Source organism: Pteropus alecto, unplaced genomic scaffold, assembly GCF_000325575.1.
Source record: "Pteropus alecto unplaced genomic scaffold, ASM32557v1 scaffold41, whole genome shotgun sequence".
NCBI classification, from domain to species: Eukaryota; Metazoa; Chordata; class Mammalia; order Chiroptera; family Pteropodidae; genus Pteropus; species Pteropus alecto.
In genome coordinates this window covers 1,131,940-1,146,066 of record NW_006430464.1, presented here as the reverse complement: position 1 = coordinate 1,146,066, position 14,127 = coordinate 1,131,940, and the positions used below count along the sequence as shown (strand labels likewise).

The following is a 14,127-nucleotide window of genomic DNA, read 5'->3' as shown; positions in this document are numbered from 1 at the left end:
CGCGGCGCCTGGTGTGGGTGCCCTCCGAGCTGCACGGGTTCGAGGCGGCGGCGCTGCGGGATGAGGGCGAGGAGGAGGCCGAGGTGGAGCTGGCCGAGAGTGGGCGGCGGCTGCGGCTACCCCGGGACCAGATCCAGCGCATGAACCCGCCCAAGTTCAGCAAGGCCGAGGACATGGCCGAACTGACCTGCCTCAACGAGGCCTCGGTGCTGCATAACCTCCGTGAGCGGTACTACTCCGGCCTCATCTATGTGAGTGGTGTCTCGCCCACGAGGGCTCTGCTGGGGTGGGGGGCCGGGGTCCGCACCTCGACCCGAATTTCCAAGCGAGGGGATTTATAATCTTCACCCTCTGCTCTGTGACTCTTCTTGCACTTAGTTGCTGGTTTATAAATGATCGGATTACCAGAACCGCCTCAGACCCCACTGGCGGTGCCCCATTTGGTGGATGTGCCTTAATATTTTTCTAAAGTATAAAAACTATTGAAATCTCAACTATAATGCATCCAAAGTGATTTGAGAAAGGGATATAGGTGTCTCGTAATTAGTGAGAATCACTGAGTATGGAAAAGCACACGCCAGGCTCTGTGCTAAATGCCTTCCATATATGAATTCATTTCCTCTCACGTTATACAAAGGAGAGTCTGTGATTAATCCCGTTTTACCTGAAAAGAAACTGAAGCCCGGAGAGATTTAATAACAATACAAACTGATATTTATCGAGCATACACTGGGCACTCTGAAATATGTCGTCTCAAGGGAATGGGTGACAAAAATAATAGCAGATTAGAATTAAATAATACATTATTTCAAGGAAATAAAAACTAAAGAGAACACATACATTACATAAAAAATATATATATATTATCTCGACAGATCTTCAGAATTAGAAAGCATTTCGTAGATTAAAGAAGCTGAGGCAGAGAGGTCAAGTTCTGGTTGACCTCATGGCAGACCGATGTCATCGGTCTCCAGGCGCGACCATTTTCCGTGGTGCCTCTTAGAGAGCGAGATGAGATTGACCATAGCGAGGTCAACTATGGTGGTCTAGTCTGCGTTAAGCATTTAACGTCTCTCTCCTTATATAATCTTAAGAGCAAATAGACTAGGTAGGGCAGCCATTTTTAACACAGCCTTCGCATTAGAATCGCCTGGGAAATTTTGTGAAAATACCAGCACCCAAGCCCCACCCTAACCCATTTAAACCAGGCTCTTTGGGGGTGTGACATGGTAGTTGGTATTTTTAATAAGCTTCTAGGTGGTTCTAATGAGCAGCCAAAAGCGTTATTAAGAGCAAACGGGATTAGAGAGATTGTCAAGGAATGTCGCCAGTAATAATGAAAAATATTATAAAAATATAATGAGTAATAGCGGGTGCCTAGCAAATATTTATTGAGCACTTACGATGTGCCAAGTACTGTTCTAAGTGCTGCGTGTGGGTTATCAGCTCACCCGTGGGCCGGGGACTGTTGTTATCGCCTGATGCTCAGGAATGTTAAGTGACTTGGGTCCCACGTCACATATATGTGAAGGAGTCCAGCCAGGATTTGAACCCAGGTGGCTGATCGTAGAGTCATGCCTCAAACACCAGCTTAGAGGGCTGGGGTCTCACCGTCTTGCTCATTTCAACTGGCCTCACGAGAAAAATCATTAAATATTTAGCTAAAAGCCTAAAGGGAAAAGTGCTGGTTTTATTTTTCTTAAAAAAAAACTACAAAATTTTAGTGAGAGCGATAAAGGAATATTTCAATACATGACGAGATACATCAAAACGTGAAAATAAATAAACTGGCTCTGACACCCACCTAGTTATGGATCACGAAGCGCAAGGTTAGGATATTTCTATGAATTCTGACTCTTGTTTGGGAAGGAGACCGAGGTGGTGAGAGAGGCCGGTGGCTGGCTCTGGGCCCCTCACCTTGTGGTGGCAGATGCGGGATTCAAATTGAGGGCTGTCTGACCCCGGATGGGGGTGGTACCTCCTCCATGCTGCACTGGCCCCTTCCGATGCCTCGCTCACCTTTGTAAGATCTGGGAAAGAGGCCTCTGGCCTAGCCACTCCCCTGGATCTCACCAAAGGCCAGGAGATCAGAGGGACCCCCAAAACACTGAGCTGCCCTTCGCCTTTTAGTACCCTGGACCCCCCTAGCAACCTGATAAGGTATCTGCTATCATCCTCATCCTGCGGGCGGGGAAACTGAGCCTCAGAGAGGGGCCAGGACAACGCCCCACAGCTAGGAACTGGCTAAGCCGAGATTTCGACCCGGGCCATCTCACTCTAGACCCCACGTCGTGTCTCCTGCACTAGGAAGATGACTGGGAAAATTCAGGGGGCGGAAATGGGTGAGGCCTGAGCTCAGGTTCTCCAGGAATGAGAGAACCGGGGCCTGACACATGGAAGTGAGATGGAAGATTCTAGAAGCCCAGACGGGAAGCAGATTGGGCCTTGATCATAATCGTTAGCACCTAGCGAGGGCCTGCTTTCTCTGTCGGGTGCTGCTGTCCACTTCTCTCCAACATGATCTTGTGGACGCCCCTCCACGCGGGGCTGTGAAGTAGGGAGCATCGCCTCCTTTCTCCATAGTAGTTAACCGCTGGCGTATTAAGCACGCTCGGGGGTCCAGGGCGCACGCTGAAGGTGCAATGCGAACTTGTGGATGGCTCCCATCTGCGTTTGTTGAGAAAATGAGGCCCAGGAAGGAGAAGATGCTCGCTGAAGCCACCCAGCTAGATGTCGGGGGGCCCGCGCCAAGCCTGTGCTTATCGACTGGCCGCTGGTGACAGGAGGGCCGTGCTGCCCAGTGGGAGGCGGGGCGTCCAGGGCTCCAGAAACCCAGTCTCTGCCACTGATAGGCTATTATTTCGCCTTGAGTCACTCGGGGTCACAGTCCCTTCAGTGGGACGCTTAAGGCAGGAAGGGTCCCCATTTCTTGAGCACTCGCCGTGCTCCCCGCTCTGTGGGAGCTGGGGAGATGCATTGCGGCCTTTCACTCTAGAACCCGTCTTGGGGGTGGGGGTGAAAAGCCCCATTTTCCCGGGCTGGGGGCTGAGGCTCAGAGAGGACAAATCCCAGGTGTGAAGTCACAGGATTAGAAACCCAGGCTGAGTGGCTTAGGAGTCTGGGCGAGCGTTCAGTTCCCAGGCGGGCTGGGCGTCGTGGGAGTCCCAGGACCCATACTTAGGGTGCCTTTATGGGCCCCGCCTTGGGACAGCCCATCTTCATTCATTATCTTCCGTAATCCCCACAGCCTCTGTAATGAAAGCGAGGAGTGTCATCCCCACTGGGGCGCTGGCCCCAGACCCTTCCGACCAGGTTCCCTCAGCTGTGCCTGGCAACTCAGGTGTCCTCGACCCTCTCGGGGTGTACCAACCTCTGCCCTTTGCCCCCTGGCCTTGGCAGCCAGCTCAGGTTCCTGCCGGAGTGTCGCCCAGGTGACAAGGTGTGGCCGGCAGGAGGGGGCTGGGGTGGGTGGGTGGCGTGGAGGAATGGGTTCGTCTGTCAGCCGGGAGTGAGGCCAGGGCGCCAGCAGCCATGAGATACCCTCCTGGGAATGTGGTCAGGCCGCCCCGCCCTCCGAGAGCCAGGGCCCCGACTGGGAGCTCCGGGGAGCACCCAGCAAACCGGTTGTTCTGCTCCCTTGGCCACCCAGCCAGGTGGGGCGGCCTGCGGTGGCCACACCCTGCCCTGCTTGAGAAGCACACGTCAGGGAGTTTAAAGCAGTCCTGTTGCTAAGTACCTGGCCAGCTGGCTAACTAGCCAAGTAGCTAACCGCTTCGATGGTTAACTAGTGAAGCCACTGAGTAGCTAACTCTCTGGCTGGTTGAGCTTGCTAGTTCCACCCGGCTTAGCTAGGTAGCTCTCTGGGTTGGTTTAGCTAGGTGACCGGCTAGCTGTCTAGTTGTCTAACTGCCTCTATGTGTCCTGAGCTGAAACCGTTCTTAAACCTTTCCGGGGTCCTGAACCCAGGCCCGAGCGGTGTGTAGAAAGATTCAGGGAGTCCGTGAACTTGAATGCAAAAAAAGAAAAAAAAAATTACGTCTTTATTTTCATGCACCTGGAACCCGAAATTTAGCATTTGCTCCAAAAAGAGCGGACCTCAGATTTGAGAATCTGTGATACGCCTGTTTTCTGCAAGAGAACATATTTAGATGCCAGGTTTTTAGATTCCCGTGATAAATTTGTCCTTAATTATAGGCGGCACTTCCTTGGATATATAATCTAATTCGTGTACGTGGGACCTGTGAGTCTGTCACGTTTTCAGTTGCTGCCGATACCGTGAGCATCCTCCTGCGATGCACGTTCCAGAAGCTACGTAGAGATATTTCCCTTCTGTACCTTTCTAGGCAGATAGTTCTCACCTCGTGCCTTTCACCTGATGACGTTTTGGATAGTGTTCTGTACCCGTAAGCGGAGAGGGTTGCAGGACTCATTGTATGAACACATATTCAGGTCATTTCCAGCCTCTGCCACTGTAAAGGATGCTGCAATAGATGAGCGTGTACGTGGCCGCTTCATGCGTGTGTGAGCCCAGGCGGTGACAGGCTGTGACCCAAGTCTGTCTAGGTGCACAGGCCACATTCTCTCTCGGGGGGAATCCTCGCCCATACAGCACCTCTGTGCCATCTAGATTCTTTCCTACCAGCAGCCTGAAAACGTTTGTAACAGAGGTTCAAATCAACATCGCCATGATGTAAATGGCAACCCTTTGGTGGATGTCCCTGTGCAATGCGCACCCTGCCCAGCTGTGCGCAGTAGCCCCGTGGGGCCCGCCGGGCCGCGGGCAGGCAGCTGAGGCCTTCCCCCCTTGTGCCCACCGCAGACGTACTCCGGCCTTTTCTGTGTGGTCATCAACCCGTACAAGCAGCTTCCCATCTACACGGAGGCGATCGTGGAGATGTACCGGGGCAAGAAGCGCCACGAGGTGCCACCTCACGTGTATGCGGTGACCGAGGGGGCCTACAGAAGCATGCTACAGGGTGAGTGTGGGGCCGGGCCGCTGCAGGAGGCCTTTGGGGGGTGCTGGGCTGGCGTCAGGATCAGACGCAGGTCCAGGACTTCACACTCCGCGAGGCTGCTCTGCGGGGCAGGAGGGAACACAAATGCTAGGCTGAGTGGGTGACGCTCCGGGTCCCCCCCAACGGCCCCCTTGTTATCTGTCTCTGCGTTCATCCCGTCTCTCAACAAGTACCATTAGGGAGCCGGTCGCTGCCAGGCTTCTGCCAAAATTTCTCTTGAGACAGTGATTCTTAGAGTGCTCGTTCACTCCACGCTTATGTGGCTGACGTGATCTACATTGTCATGGGACGAATGGCAGCCCCTTACATGATGGGCGGCATGGGGTCGCAGGTCCAGCTGGGCGGGTCGTGCCCTGCACGAGGGTGTCTGTCGAAGAGGCTGCCGTTCACACCGTGACAGTGTCGATCAGTCCTGGCCATATTACATAATGTAACACGCGTAATGCATCCGTTACTTATTTATTACGTATCATCTATTTTAATAAATATTTCGTATGGATTAAAATACATATGCGGTATTTTAAAATTTATATCTTCCTATCGTGTGACATGATAGTCTGCAGCAATGTCTGTCTGTCGTGCGTATTATACTTATATCGTTTAAAATGTGCTATATTTCTAGGGTGTGTTACAATAATATATTTATATCGTGTCATGCGGTGGTTCATGGGATTCGGTCACCTCACCAGCAGCCTCAGCAGCAGCACCTGGGAACTTGTCAGAAATGCAAACTCGGGGCCCAGAACTGCTGAGTCAGAAAGTGGGGAGGCGGGCGGCTCAGTAGTCAGTGTTTTCACAAGACCTCCAGCTCCTTCTGGAGATTCTGATGCAGGCCCACTGGAATCACAGACAGTCTGTAATGGGCCCGTTTTGTGCGATAGAACATGTTAGGTGTCGTGTTTTTATATTCACGTTATAAATTTGTATTTATCTGTATTTATCACAGTGACACTTACTGGGTTACATGATCTGCCGTGTTGTACCTTTACTTTTATCATTTTCAGCTGTTATTAATATTCACGTTATAAATTTGTATTTATCTGTATTTAATCACAGGTGACACTGGGTTATATGATCTGCCGTGTTGTACATTTACTTTTATCATTTTCAGCTGTTATTCTGTCCTAGTTGTTATAGCTTAGGAATAGATGTACGATGATGTAGGGGTGAGTGCCTTTTCTGTGCCAAGTGCTTTTCATGGATTAATACCGTTAATGCCACGGCAACCCCGTGAAGTAAGTGAGCGCATCTCCTTGGCTTCCACATGGGGAAACCGAGGCACAGGGCAGTGCAGTCATTGCCCACAGTCTCACTGGCGTGTGCGTGTGGCCGAGGTGGGGTTTGCACCCAGGGTCCCCTGACCTCTGCCCCCTGGGGTCCGGGATTTTGGTTTTGTGTCTTTGACACCCAGCGCGAGGTGTCACACAGTGGGGGCTCAAATTGAAGTCTGTCGAACGAGTTACATTCTATTCAGTTGGAGTTTATTGTCTCCGTGTTACGGGCGAGGAAACTGAGGCTCAGAGAGGGACAGCGGCTTTCCCAGGGTCACACAGCAAGCAAGAGGCTGAGTCGGGCAGGCTGTTAGAATCTAGGCGGGTCACGCATCAAAACCCAAACTTTTCCTGATTCCCTGGAAATGATTTTGAAAAGAGAGTGGCCAGCCTAAGAAGCCAGGGTTCCGAAGCTGGAGAGACCCTCTCAAGTGACATGTTCCCCTCTGTCCCCTACAGATCGTGAGGATCAGTCCATTCTCTGCACGTGAGTAATCCTGAAGGGCTTCCTGGAGGAGGTGGGGTCCTGGCTGGGTGTGGCTCTCCTCGCAACGGGCAGGGCTTGCCTGGCGTCGTTGCCAACCCCTCGTGCTTCCCCTCGTCCCACCCCCATAGCGGTGAGTCCGGGGCTGGGAAGACAGAGAACACCAAGAAGGTCATCCAGTACCTCGCCCATGTGGCATCGTCGCCGAAGGGCAGGAAGGAGCCGGGCGTCCCGGTAAGTGACCTGCCTTGGAACACGCTGTGGACCCTGCTGCCAGCAATGCCCCCTCCATCTCAGGCTCTGCTTCCCCCGTGACTCCCTGCCACCCTCGTGGAGGGCCATGGTTGTGGGCCTTCCCCTGGCCGCTTGTGCTGCCTGTGTACCTACTGTGTGTCTGATATAGTGCTGGGAGTGGTGGCAGGGTGGACGCAGAAGTGCAAGGACTAGTTCTTGCCCATGTCGGCCCTTGGAACAGCACTCAGCGCATAGTAGGTGCTTACATTCCTGAGTGCCTACTATGTGTCAGGTCTGATCCAGGCACCTGCAATGCCCAGGTTGGTGTTATAAGTGAGCATTGATATAGCGCTCGTCGCTTTGCTCACGTTCACTTAACACTCTGTGTGTTGTTTTCCTGTGTTAAAGATGAGAAACCGAAGGCCCAGCTGGGGTGAGTGGGTTTCGGAGGTCACACACCCCCCAGCCAGCGCTAGCGTGGATTCAAACCCAGGCGTTGTGGTCCCCCCGGGCCACCCCACTCCCCAGCCCCTCATCTCTCCCCCTGCCCACCCACCCCCCAAGACCGCCGGTTCACCTGTGTGTCTGTCCATGTTCCATGTGCCGTGTCCTGGTCCGTGTCTCGTGTCCCGTGACTTCCTCAGGCCTCCGCCAGCACCATATCTTATGTGAGTAGCAGGGAATTGCCTTGAGTCATGCTGTCTCTAATGTCACCCGGGTCACCTCAACCGACGGTCTTCCTGGCAAACAGGGCCCAAGGCGCTAATGGTCACACCTGCCAAGGAGCCACACTGCTGCTTATGATGGTCCTACTATGTGCACACCAGGCTCCAGGCTGTCATTTAATGTGACCCTACTGTGTACACACGGGGCCACCCCATGTTGTTTATGACAGCCCTACTGCGTACGCACAAAGGCCCGTGCTGTTATTTAGTGTGGTCCTACTGCGTATGCATAGAGCCAGCCTACATTGCCACTTACGTTAACTCTACCGTGTGTGGCCCGTGTGTGGCCCAAGGGACTGCCATGTGTGGCCCTAGGGACTACGTGTACAGAGTGGCTACAGATACCAACATGAAATAACAGACCAAAACAACCATTTATGGCCGATCTGCTAAGTGTGTGTAGACGGAGCCCGTGGACACCGTGAATTCACACGTCCCAGACACCTGCCACTTATTGCGGGCCTACTGTCCACTGCCAGCTCAGGCGAGTCTCTGAGAGCTCACAGGGAATTGAGAGAAATCGTCGATGCCCTAGAGAGCCTGGCTAGGAAGGAGGGAAAGGCGCTTGCCATTTCTTGAGCACCTGCTGTGCTCCTGGCTCCGACACCAAGGTGGCGGTGGGGAAAGTTTGGTAAGATCTCTACCCGTGAAGCAGCCCGGCTGGGGAAGGAAACGGCCATTTTTTTGAATGCCTGTGGCGCGCCATCCTGAAGCACTTTACATAGATGGTATCGATTTTTCCTTAATTCCACAAGTAGGACGTAAATACATATTCATTGTAACAGCAGTGACAACGAAAATCAGGTCAAGGGCAGCTCCTCTGCCCCGCTCGCAGTCCCCTTCCTTGGAGGGGCTGATGCTGTCGACAGTTTGGCGTGTGTCCTTGCGGACCTTTCTCTAAAGGTTTACGAGCATGGATGCACACCTGTAGCAATGGGAATCTCGTTTGGCGGTGTTTTTTCTCAGTTGATTTTTTTAGCAATGTGATCACTTTGGGGGCATCGTTCTGCAATTTGTATTGTGTTTTGCTTTGTTTCCACTCAGCGGTGTATCTTAGAGATGTTTCCTTTTTCCTTCACAATGGACTGACAGGCATCGCCTGTCTGCGGGGACATGGGTGCACACCCAGACGCACAAAGGCCACACACACACACACACACACTCAGCCAGCTGTAACACAGGCCCCCGGCTCTCAGTGAGGTGCTGTCTCTTCCCCCCGCAACCCCAGGGCGAGCTGGAGCGGCAGCTCCTTCAGGCCAACCCCATCCTGGAGGCCTTCGGCAACGCCAAGACCGTGAAGAATGACAACTCCTCCCGATTTGTGAGTGCCGGCTGAGGGTGGTGCCCGGCTGCCTGTCAGCCCCCCAGCAGATGGGCACATAAGGATGGGGAGGGGGGAGCGGGCTGTGTGTGTCTGGGGAAGAAGCCACAGCCCGGACTCCTGGGTCTGAAGGAGGAGGGGCTGGGGGCCTGGGTCCTGAGGGAGGAAGTCATAGGGGCCTAGATCTTGGTTTCCCCACTGGGGCCCCATGATTGGGGTGGGGTTCAGGTGGAGGGAGAGAGCAAGTCGTGGGCAGCCCCAGCTCTGGGAGGGGGGAACTGAATAAGCCCCCTTGTCCTCCCCTGCCAGGGCAAATTCATCCGCATCAATTTCGACGTCGCCGGGTACATCGTGGGGGCCAACATCGAGACCTGTATCCTTCGCAGCCCCGAGGAGCCCCGGAGGGATGAGGGGTGGCGGCTGAGGAAGGGGCTCTTGGGATCTCACCCCGTACAAGACGTAGGCGTTCATACACCCGGGGAAGCCTGGGTCCCTGCTGCTCAGAAGCCGTGCCTCAGTTTCCCCCTCTGTAGAAGGATCACAGAACCTTGGAGAGGGACAGATGCAGCATCTCCACGTCCGGGAGAGGGTGGAGGTCTTCCGCTGCTTTTTGAGAAGGCCAGCACAGCCTCGCTGTGGGGTAGTGGGCCGGCGGTCCCTAGGGCCACCTACGGGTGTGGTGACTCTCAGGGCTCAGCATAGGATGCATGGTGGTGCCAACGGAGCTTCCAGGGTCCTCCCCCGTGGAGTCCTGTAAGACCTGCTAACTCCCCCCGCACTGAGTGGCACCCCACGTCACGTGTGCGGGGGAGTTCCTCAGAGACGGTTCCGGCGCAAGGAGCCCCTCCCCCAGCCCGGGTTGCCCGACACCGGCCGAGGGCCGCCTGGCAGAAGGAGTTCCAGGCCTGCCATGTCTGCACAGGCCTCGTGCATGCCACGTGGGAGGGGACAAGCTGGGACACGGGGCGGGGAGGGGAACTCCCGCAGAACTAAGCATGGTGGGGAAGTCACGCCGACCCGGGCCCCAATCCAGCTCTGCCTCTTGGAGGCTGCGGGACCTCGGGCGCGTGATGTGACCACTCTGTGCCTCAGTGTCCCCTCCGTAGAGGGGGAAGGATCCTAGAACCTGCCCTCGAAGGGTCTGGGGGGACAGTGTCAGGCACAGCCACATAGCAAGTGCCCGAGAACGAGCTCTGCTGATCAGAAATTAATGACTGGAGCAGACGATGCTGTCCTTGTCACCGTCAGTGTCACTGAGTAATAATTATTCACCGTAATGCTAACGATGTTTATGATAACCCATATCCTCGGGCCCAGGAGTGTCTGATAAGCTCACTGTCTTCTGCAGTCAGGGGACGGTTGACAGGCCTCATGTCCCCCGCAGCCACCAGGTCCCGCTTCCCACGGTCCCCGAGGCCCACTGCTTCTGCGCATCACGTCTCTCGCCTACGTGGGTTCTTAGCGCTCGCGGCCCGCCCGTCCTGCCAGGCCCTCCCTCCGTGAGCCCGTGGCTCCTGCCGCCTGTATGAGGGGACACGTACCCTCATGCTTGTCCTCTGGACCTCCTTCCAAACGCTCTTTCCTACCGTGCCCCCACGCAGCTGTGGCCGCCCCCACTGGGCAAGCTGTCAGCCCAGCCGTCTCTGCCTCGGGGTCAGCGGCCAGCCGGTGGATCGATGCTCGCGGGCAGGTGCCACCCCCAGGCCAGACAGATGGGTCTCGGGCTCAGCCCGGCTCCTGGGCGCCAGCGTTGGCTTGATCGGCACGTCAGCCTGAGAACTCTCCATCCCTCTAACCCCAGCGAGCAGGTGCTGTCGTCCCATTTAACAGAGGAGGAACCCGAGGCTCAGGGCTGTCAGCGCCCAGTGTCGTACAGGTTGTGTGGGACCCCCTACCCTGCTCCTCCCCATCTTCCAGCACATCAGTGACCCCAGGGCTTTGAGTCAATGGACCTCGGTCTGCAACTGATCTGGGGCAAGGTTCTGCGTCACCGCCATGCAGACGTGCTCGATGGCCCATGAGCGTGGGGCACAGAGGGATAAAGGAGTTATTAGGTGTTTTATTTACTCTAAGGCAGCGGTCCCCAACCTTTGTGGCACCAGGGACCGGTGCCCCTATGAGAATTTAGCACCTGATGATCTGAGGCGGAGCTGAGGCGGTGATGCTGGCGCTGGGGAGCCGCTGTGAATACAGATGAGGCTTCACTTGTCCACCCACCGCTCACCTCCTGCTGTGCGGCCTGGTTCCTAACGGGCCACGGACCCGTACTGGTCCGCTGCCTGGGGGGTTGGGGACCCCTGCTCTAAGGCCTCTCGCCAGTTTTCAGCATGCGAATGAGCCACGTGACTTTCCTGGAAGGGAGGAGCCAACAGCCCCAATGTCCTTACCAGGAAACCGAGGCGGGAGGATGCTGACAGCGGGGATAGCCTCACTGCCTCTCGCTCGCCCCCACAGCCGCGCACCGCTGGGCCCCCTCTTCAGGCTCCTTGCACAGATGAGGAAACTGAGGCACAGAGGCTGAAGTGACCTGCTCAAGGCCACTCGTCCAACTAGTGGCAAGGTCACCGGACTGGGCTGTGAGGGACTCCACCTCCTAATGGGACAGCAGGGAGGCAGAAACGGTCCAGGGGGCCGGGTGGGGTCCCCTCCCGTCGCCTGTGGCCCCTTGACTCGCCTGCGCCCAGACCTGCTGGAGAAGTCGCGGGCCATCCGCCAGGCCAAGGACGAGTGCAGCTTCCACATCTTCTACCAGCTGCTGGGCGGTGCGGGCGAGCAGCTCAAGGGTCAGTGGCCGCTGGGAGGGGGCGGGGCAGGCACGCGGGGCTCTGGCTCCTCTGGGTCCCCAGGGGGGAGAGAACGGGAGACAGTGGCGTTTGCTGAGCCGCTGCTCTACTTCGGGCTCCTGGCGCGTAGTGGGTGCTGTCTTGTCCCGGGTCCCACGGACCCGACTGTCGCCAGCAGAGAACGGCTCCCGCTCCGTGCCGCCCCCGCAGACTCTGCGGCCTCCGGCCCTGCGGTCGCCTGGGTCTCGATCACACCCGGCCCGTCCCCGTGTGGCTCCTGTTCACACTCGCTTCTCTTCTGCTCACTCCAGCGGGTGTGACTCCAGCTTTGCCGCTGCCTCGTGGGTCCCCGCGGTCCTGGTCTGTGGCTTCGCGGCGCCTGCTGCTCACGCCCCCTCCACTCTGGTTCCTGCTCCGCGCTCCTCCCGCTCGTGGCCGTGGACGGTGGCCCCGCCGCCCTGTGGCTCCCTCTCCTTCTGGCTCCTCTCCCCCTGTCGCTCGGGCCGCCTCCTGGCCCTTTGTCACCCGGGCTCCCGCTCGGGGTGGCTTCCGAACCCACATGTCCTCTGTCACCGGCCCCCCCGCTGTCCCATGGCTTCTGCTAACTCGGGCACCCCAGGCCCAGCACTTCAGCGGCCCCCGCCTGCTCTGGGCAGTCCCGCGACTCGAGATCCCCCACGGAGGGAGAGAGGAAGAAAGCGACATGCCCAGCGCCCGCCCCACGCGCGGTCCTCCCTCCGGGCCCGTGAGGAAAGGCTCCTCACTCACCTAACGCTGGAGGAGGCCGAGGTCCCCAGTGGGGAAGTGACACGTCCGGGGCGGCCACCACGGAAGCCGGGGTGTGAGTGAGTCCGGCTCCACAGCTCGCCCTTGACCTTGGCCTCCGCTCGTTACCCCCGCAGCCGACCTCTTGCTGGAGCCCTGTTCTCACTACCGCTTCCTGACCAACGGGCCGGCCTCCTCCCCCGGCCAGGAGCGCGAGCTCTTCCAGGAGACGCTGGAGTCCCTGCGGGTCCTGGGCTTCAGCCACGAGGAGATCACCTGTGAGTGAGCCCCGTCCCCCCACCCCGAGCGGTGGGGTGGGCACTGCGTGGGCGGGCGGGGGCCGGGTTCCTTCGCGCCTCGGTTTATTTGCGCCAACATTTATTGAGCAACTACTATGTGTGTGGGCACGGCCTCGGGGAGCCTGAGTCAACGAGAACCGTGGTCCAGATACAGGAGGAATTCTGGGGTCTGCGAGAAGGTGATGAGAGCCGGGGAGAAAAATCAAACGAGTGTAGGGGTGGGGACGGCCCCACCGAGATGGCGATGCTCTAGCGAAGGCCTGGGGCGGGTCAGGGAGTGAGCGTTGGTGCCATGGAAAGGGGGGAGAGCATTGGTGGGGGTGGAACAGCCTGTGCAAAGGCCCTGAGGCAGGAAAAGTGTGGCATGTTAGGGGGTTAAAACTTCAGCTTAGCGTCTGACACAGTCAAGTGTAAGGGACACAGTCAAGTGTAAGGGATGGAGCTACAGAGGCAGGTGGGGCCTCCAACTCCAGCCTCAGGGGCCCGGACTTTGTCCTGGGCGTGCTGGAGAGCCACGGAGAGCAGGGAGCAGGGCAGAGGGTGGACTGGACTTCGGGAGGAGGCTGCGGCAAGGGTGCAGGGGAGAAGGTGTCGGTCGGGCTGGGCAGCTCTAGTGTGAAGTACTCAGGTCATCACCCCATGTGACGCTGGTTTGCCCCTGACCTTTTCCCCCAATGGTCCATTTCGACAATGGTCCTGCTGCAGGACAGCGTTCATTCCTGAGGGCCCCCGTGGTGAAGGGCCTTGAAGGAGCCCCTCGAGCAGGAGGAAGGGACTGTCTCCTAGCTCTGGTGGCCAGGAGTCCGAGATCAAGGTGTCGGCAGGGCTGGTGGGTCGTGGGGGAATCTGCTCCTTGCCTGGCCCCTAGCTTCTCGTGGTTTCCTGTCAGTCTTCCACGTTCCTGGGCTTCTGGAAGCATCGCCCAGTCTCCGCCTTCATGTTTACGTGGTGTTCTCCCTGTGTGTGCAATTTCCACCCATCATAAGGACACCCGTCATCCTGGATTAGGGGCGACCCCACTCCATCCGGCCTCGTCTTAAGTAATGACAGCTGCCGTGACTCAACACCCCTACAAGGCCACATTCTGAGAGGTCTTGGGGGTTAGGGCTTCAACACGCCTTTTCTGGGGGAGGGGCACGATTCCACCCATACCGAGCACTTAGAGGCGGACCTGGGCTTTTCTGCGGAAACCTAAAGTTTTGTCGTTTGGGTGGGTGAACCGTGATTTTT

General features: G+C 56.9%; 1 protein-coding gene across 1 annotated transcript in view; it reads left to right on the top strand.

Annotated features, from left to right (window-relative positions):
• Positions 1 to 14,127, top strand: part of MYH14 (myosin heavy chain 14) — a 64,545-nt gene that overhangs the window by 147 nt on the left and 50,271 nt on the right. Inside the window, 8 exon segments of the mRNA XM_025048203.1 lie at positions 1 to 251; positions 4,820 to 4,976; positions 6,746 to 6,773; positions 6,902 to 7,004; positions 8,958 to 9,050; positions 9,360 to 9,423; positions 11,735 to 11,833; positions 12,736 to 12,876. The exon segment at positions 1 to 251 is cut by the window's left edge and continues 63 nt beyond it. Coding sequence (XP_024903971.1) covers positions 1 to 251; positions 4,820 to 4,976; positions 6,746 to 6,773; positions 6,902 to 7,004; positions 8,958 to 9,050; positions 9,360 to 9,423; positions 11,735 to 11,833; positions 12,736 to 12,876 — 936 coding nt within the window.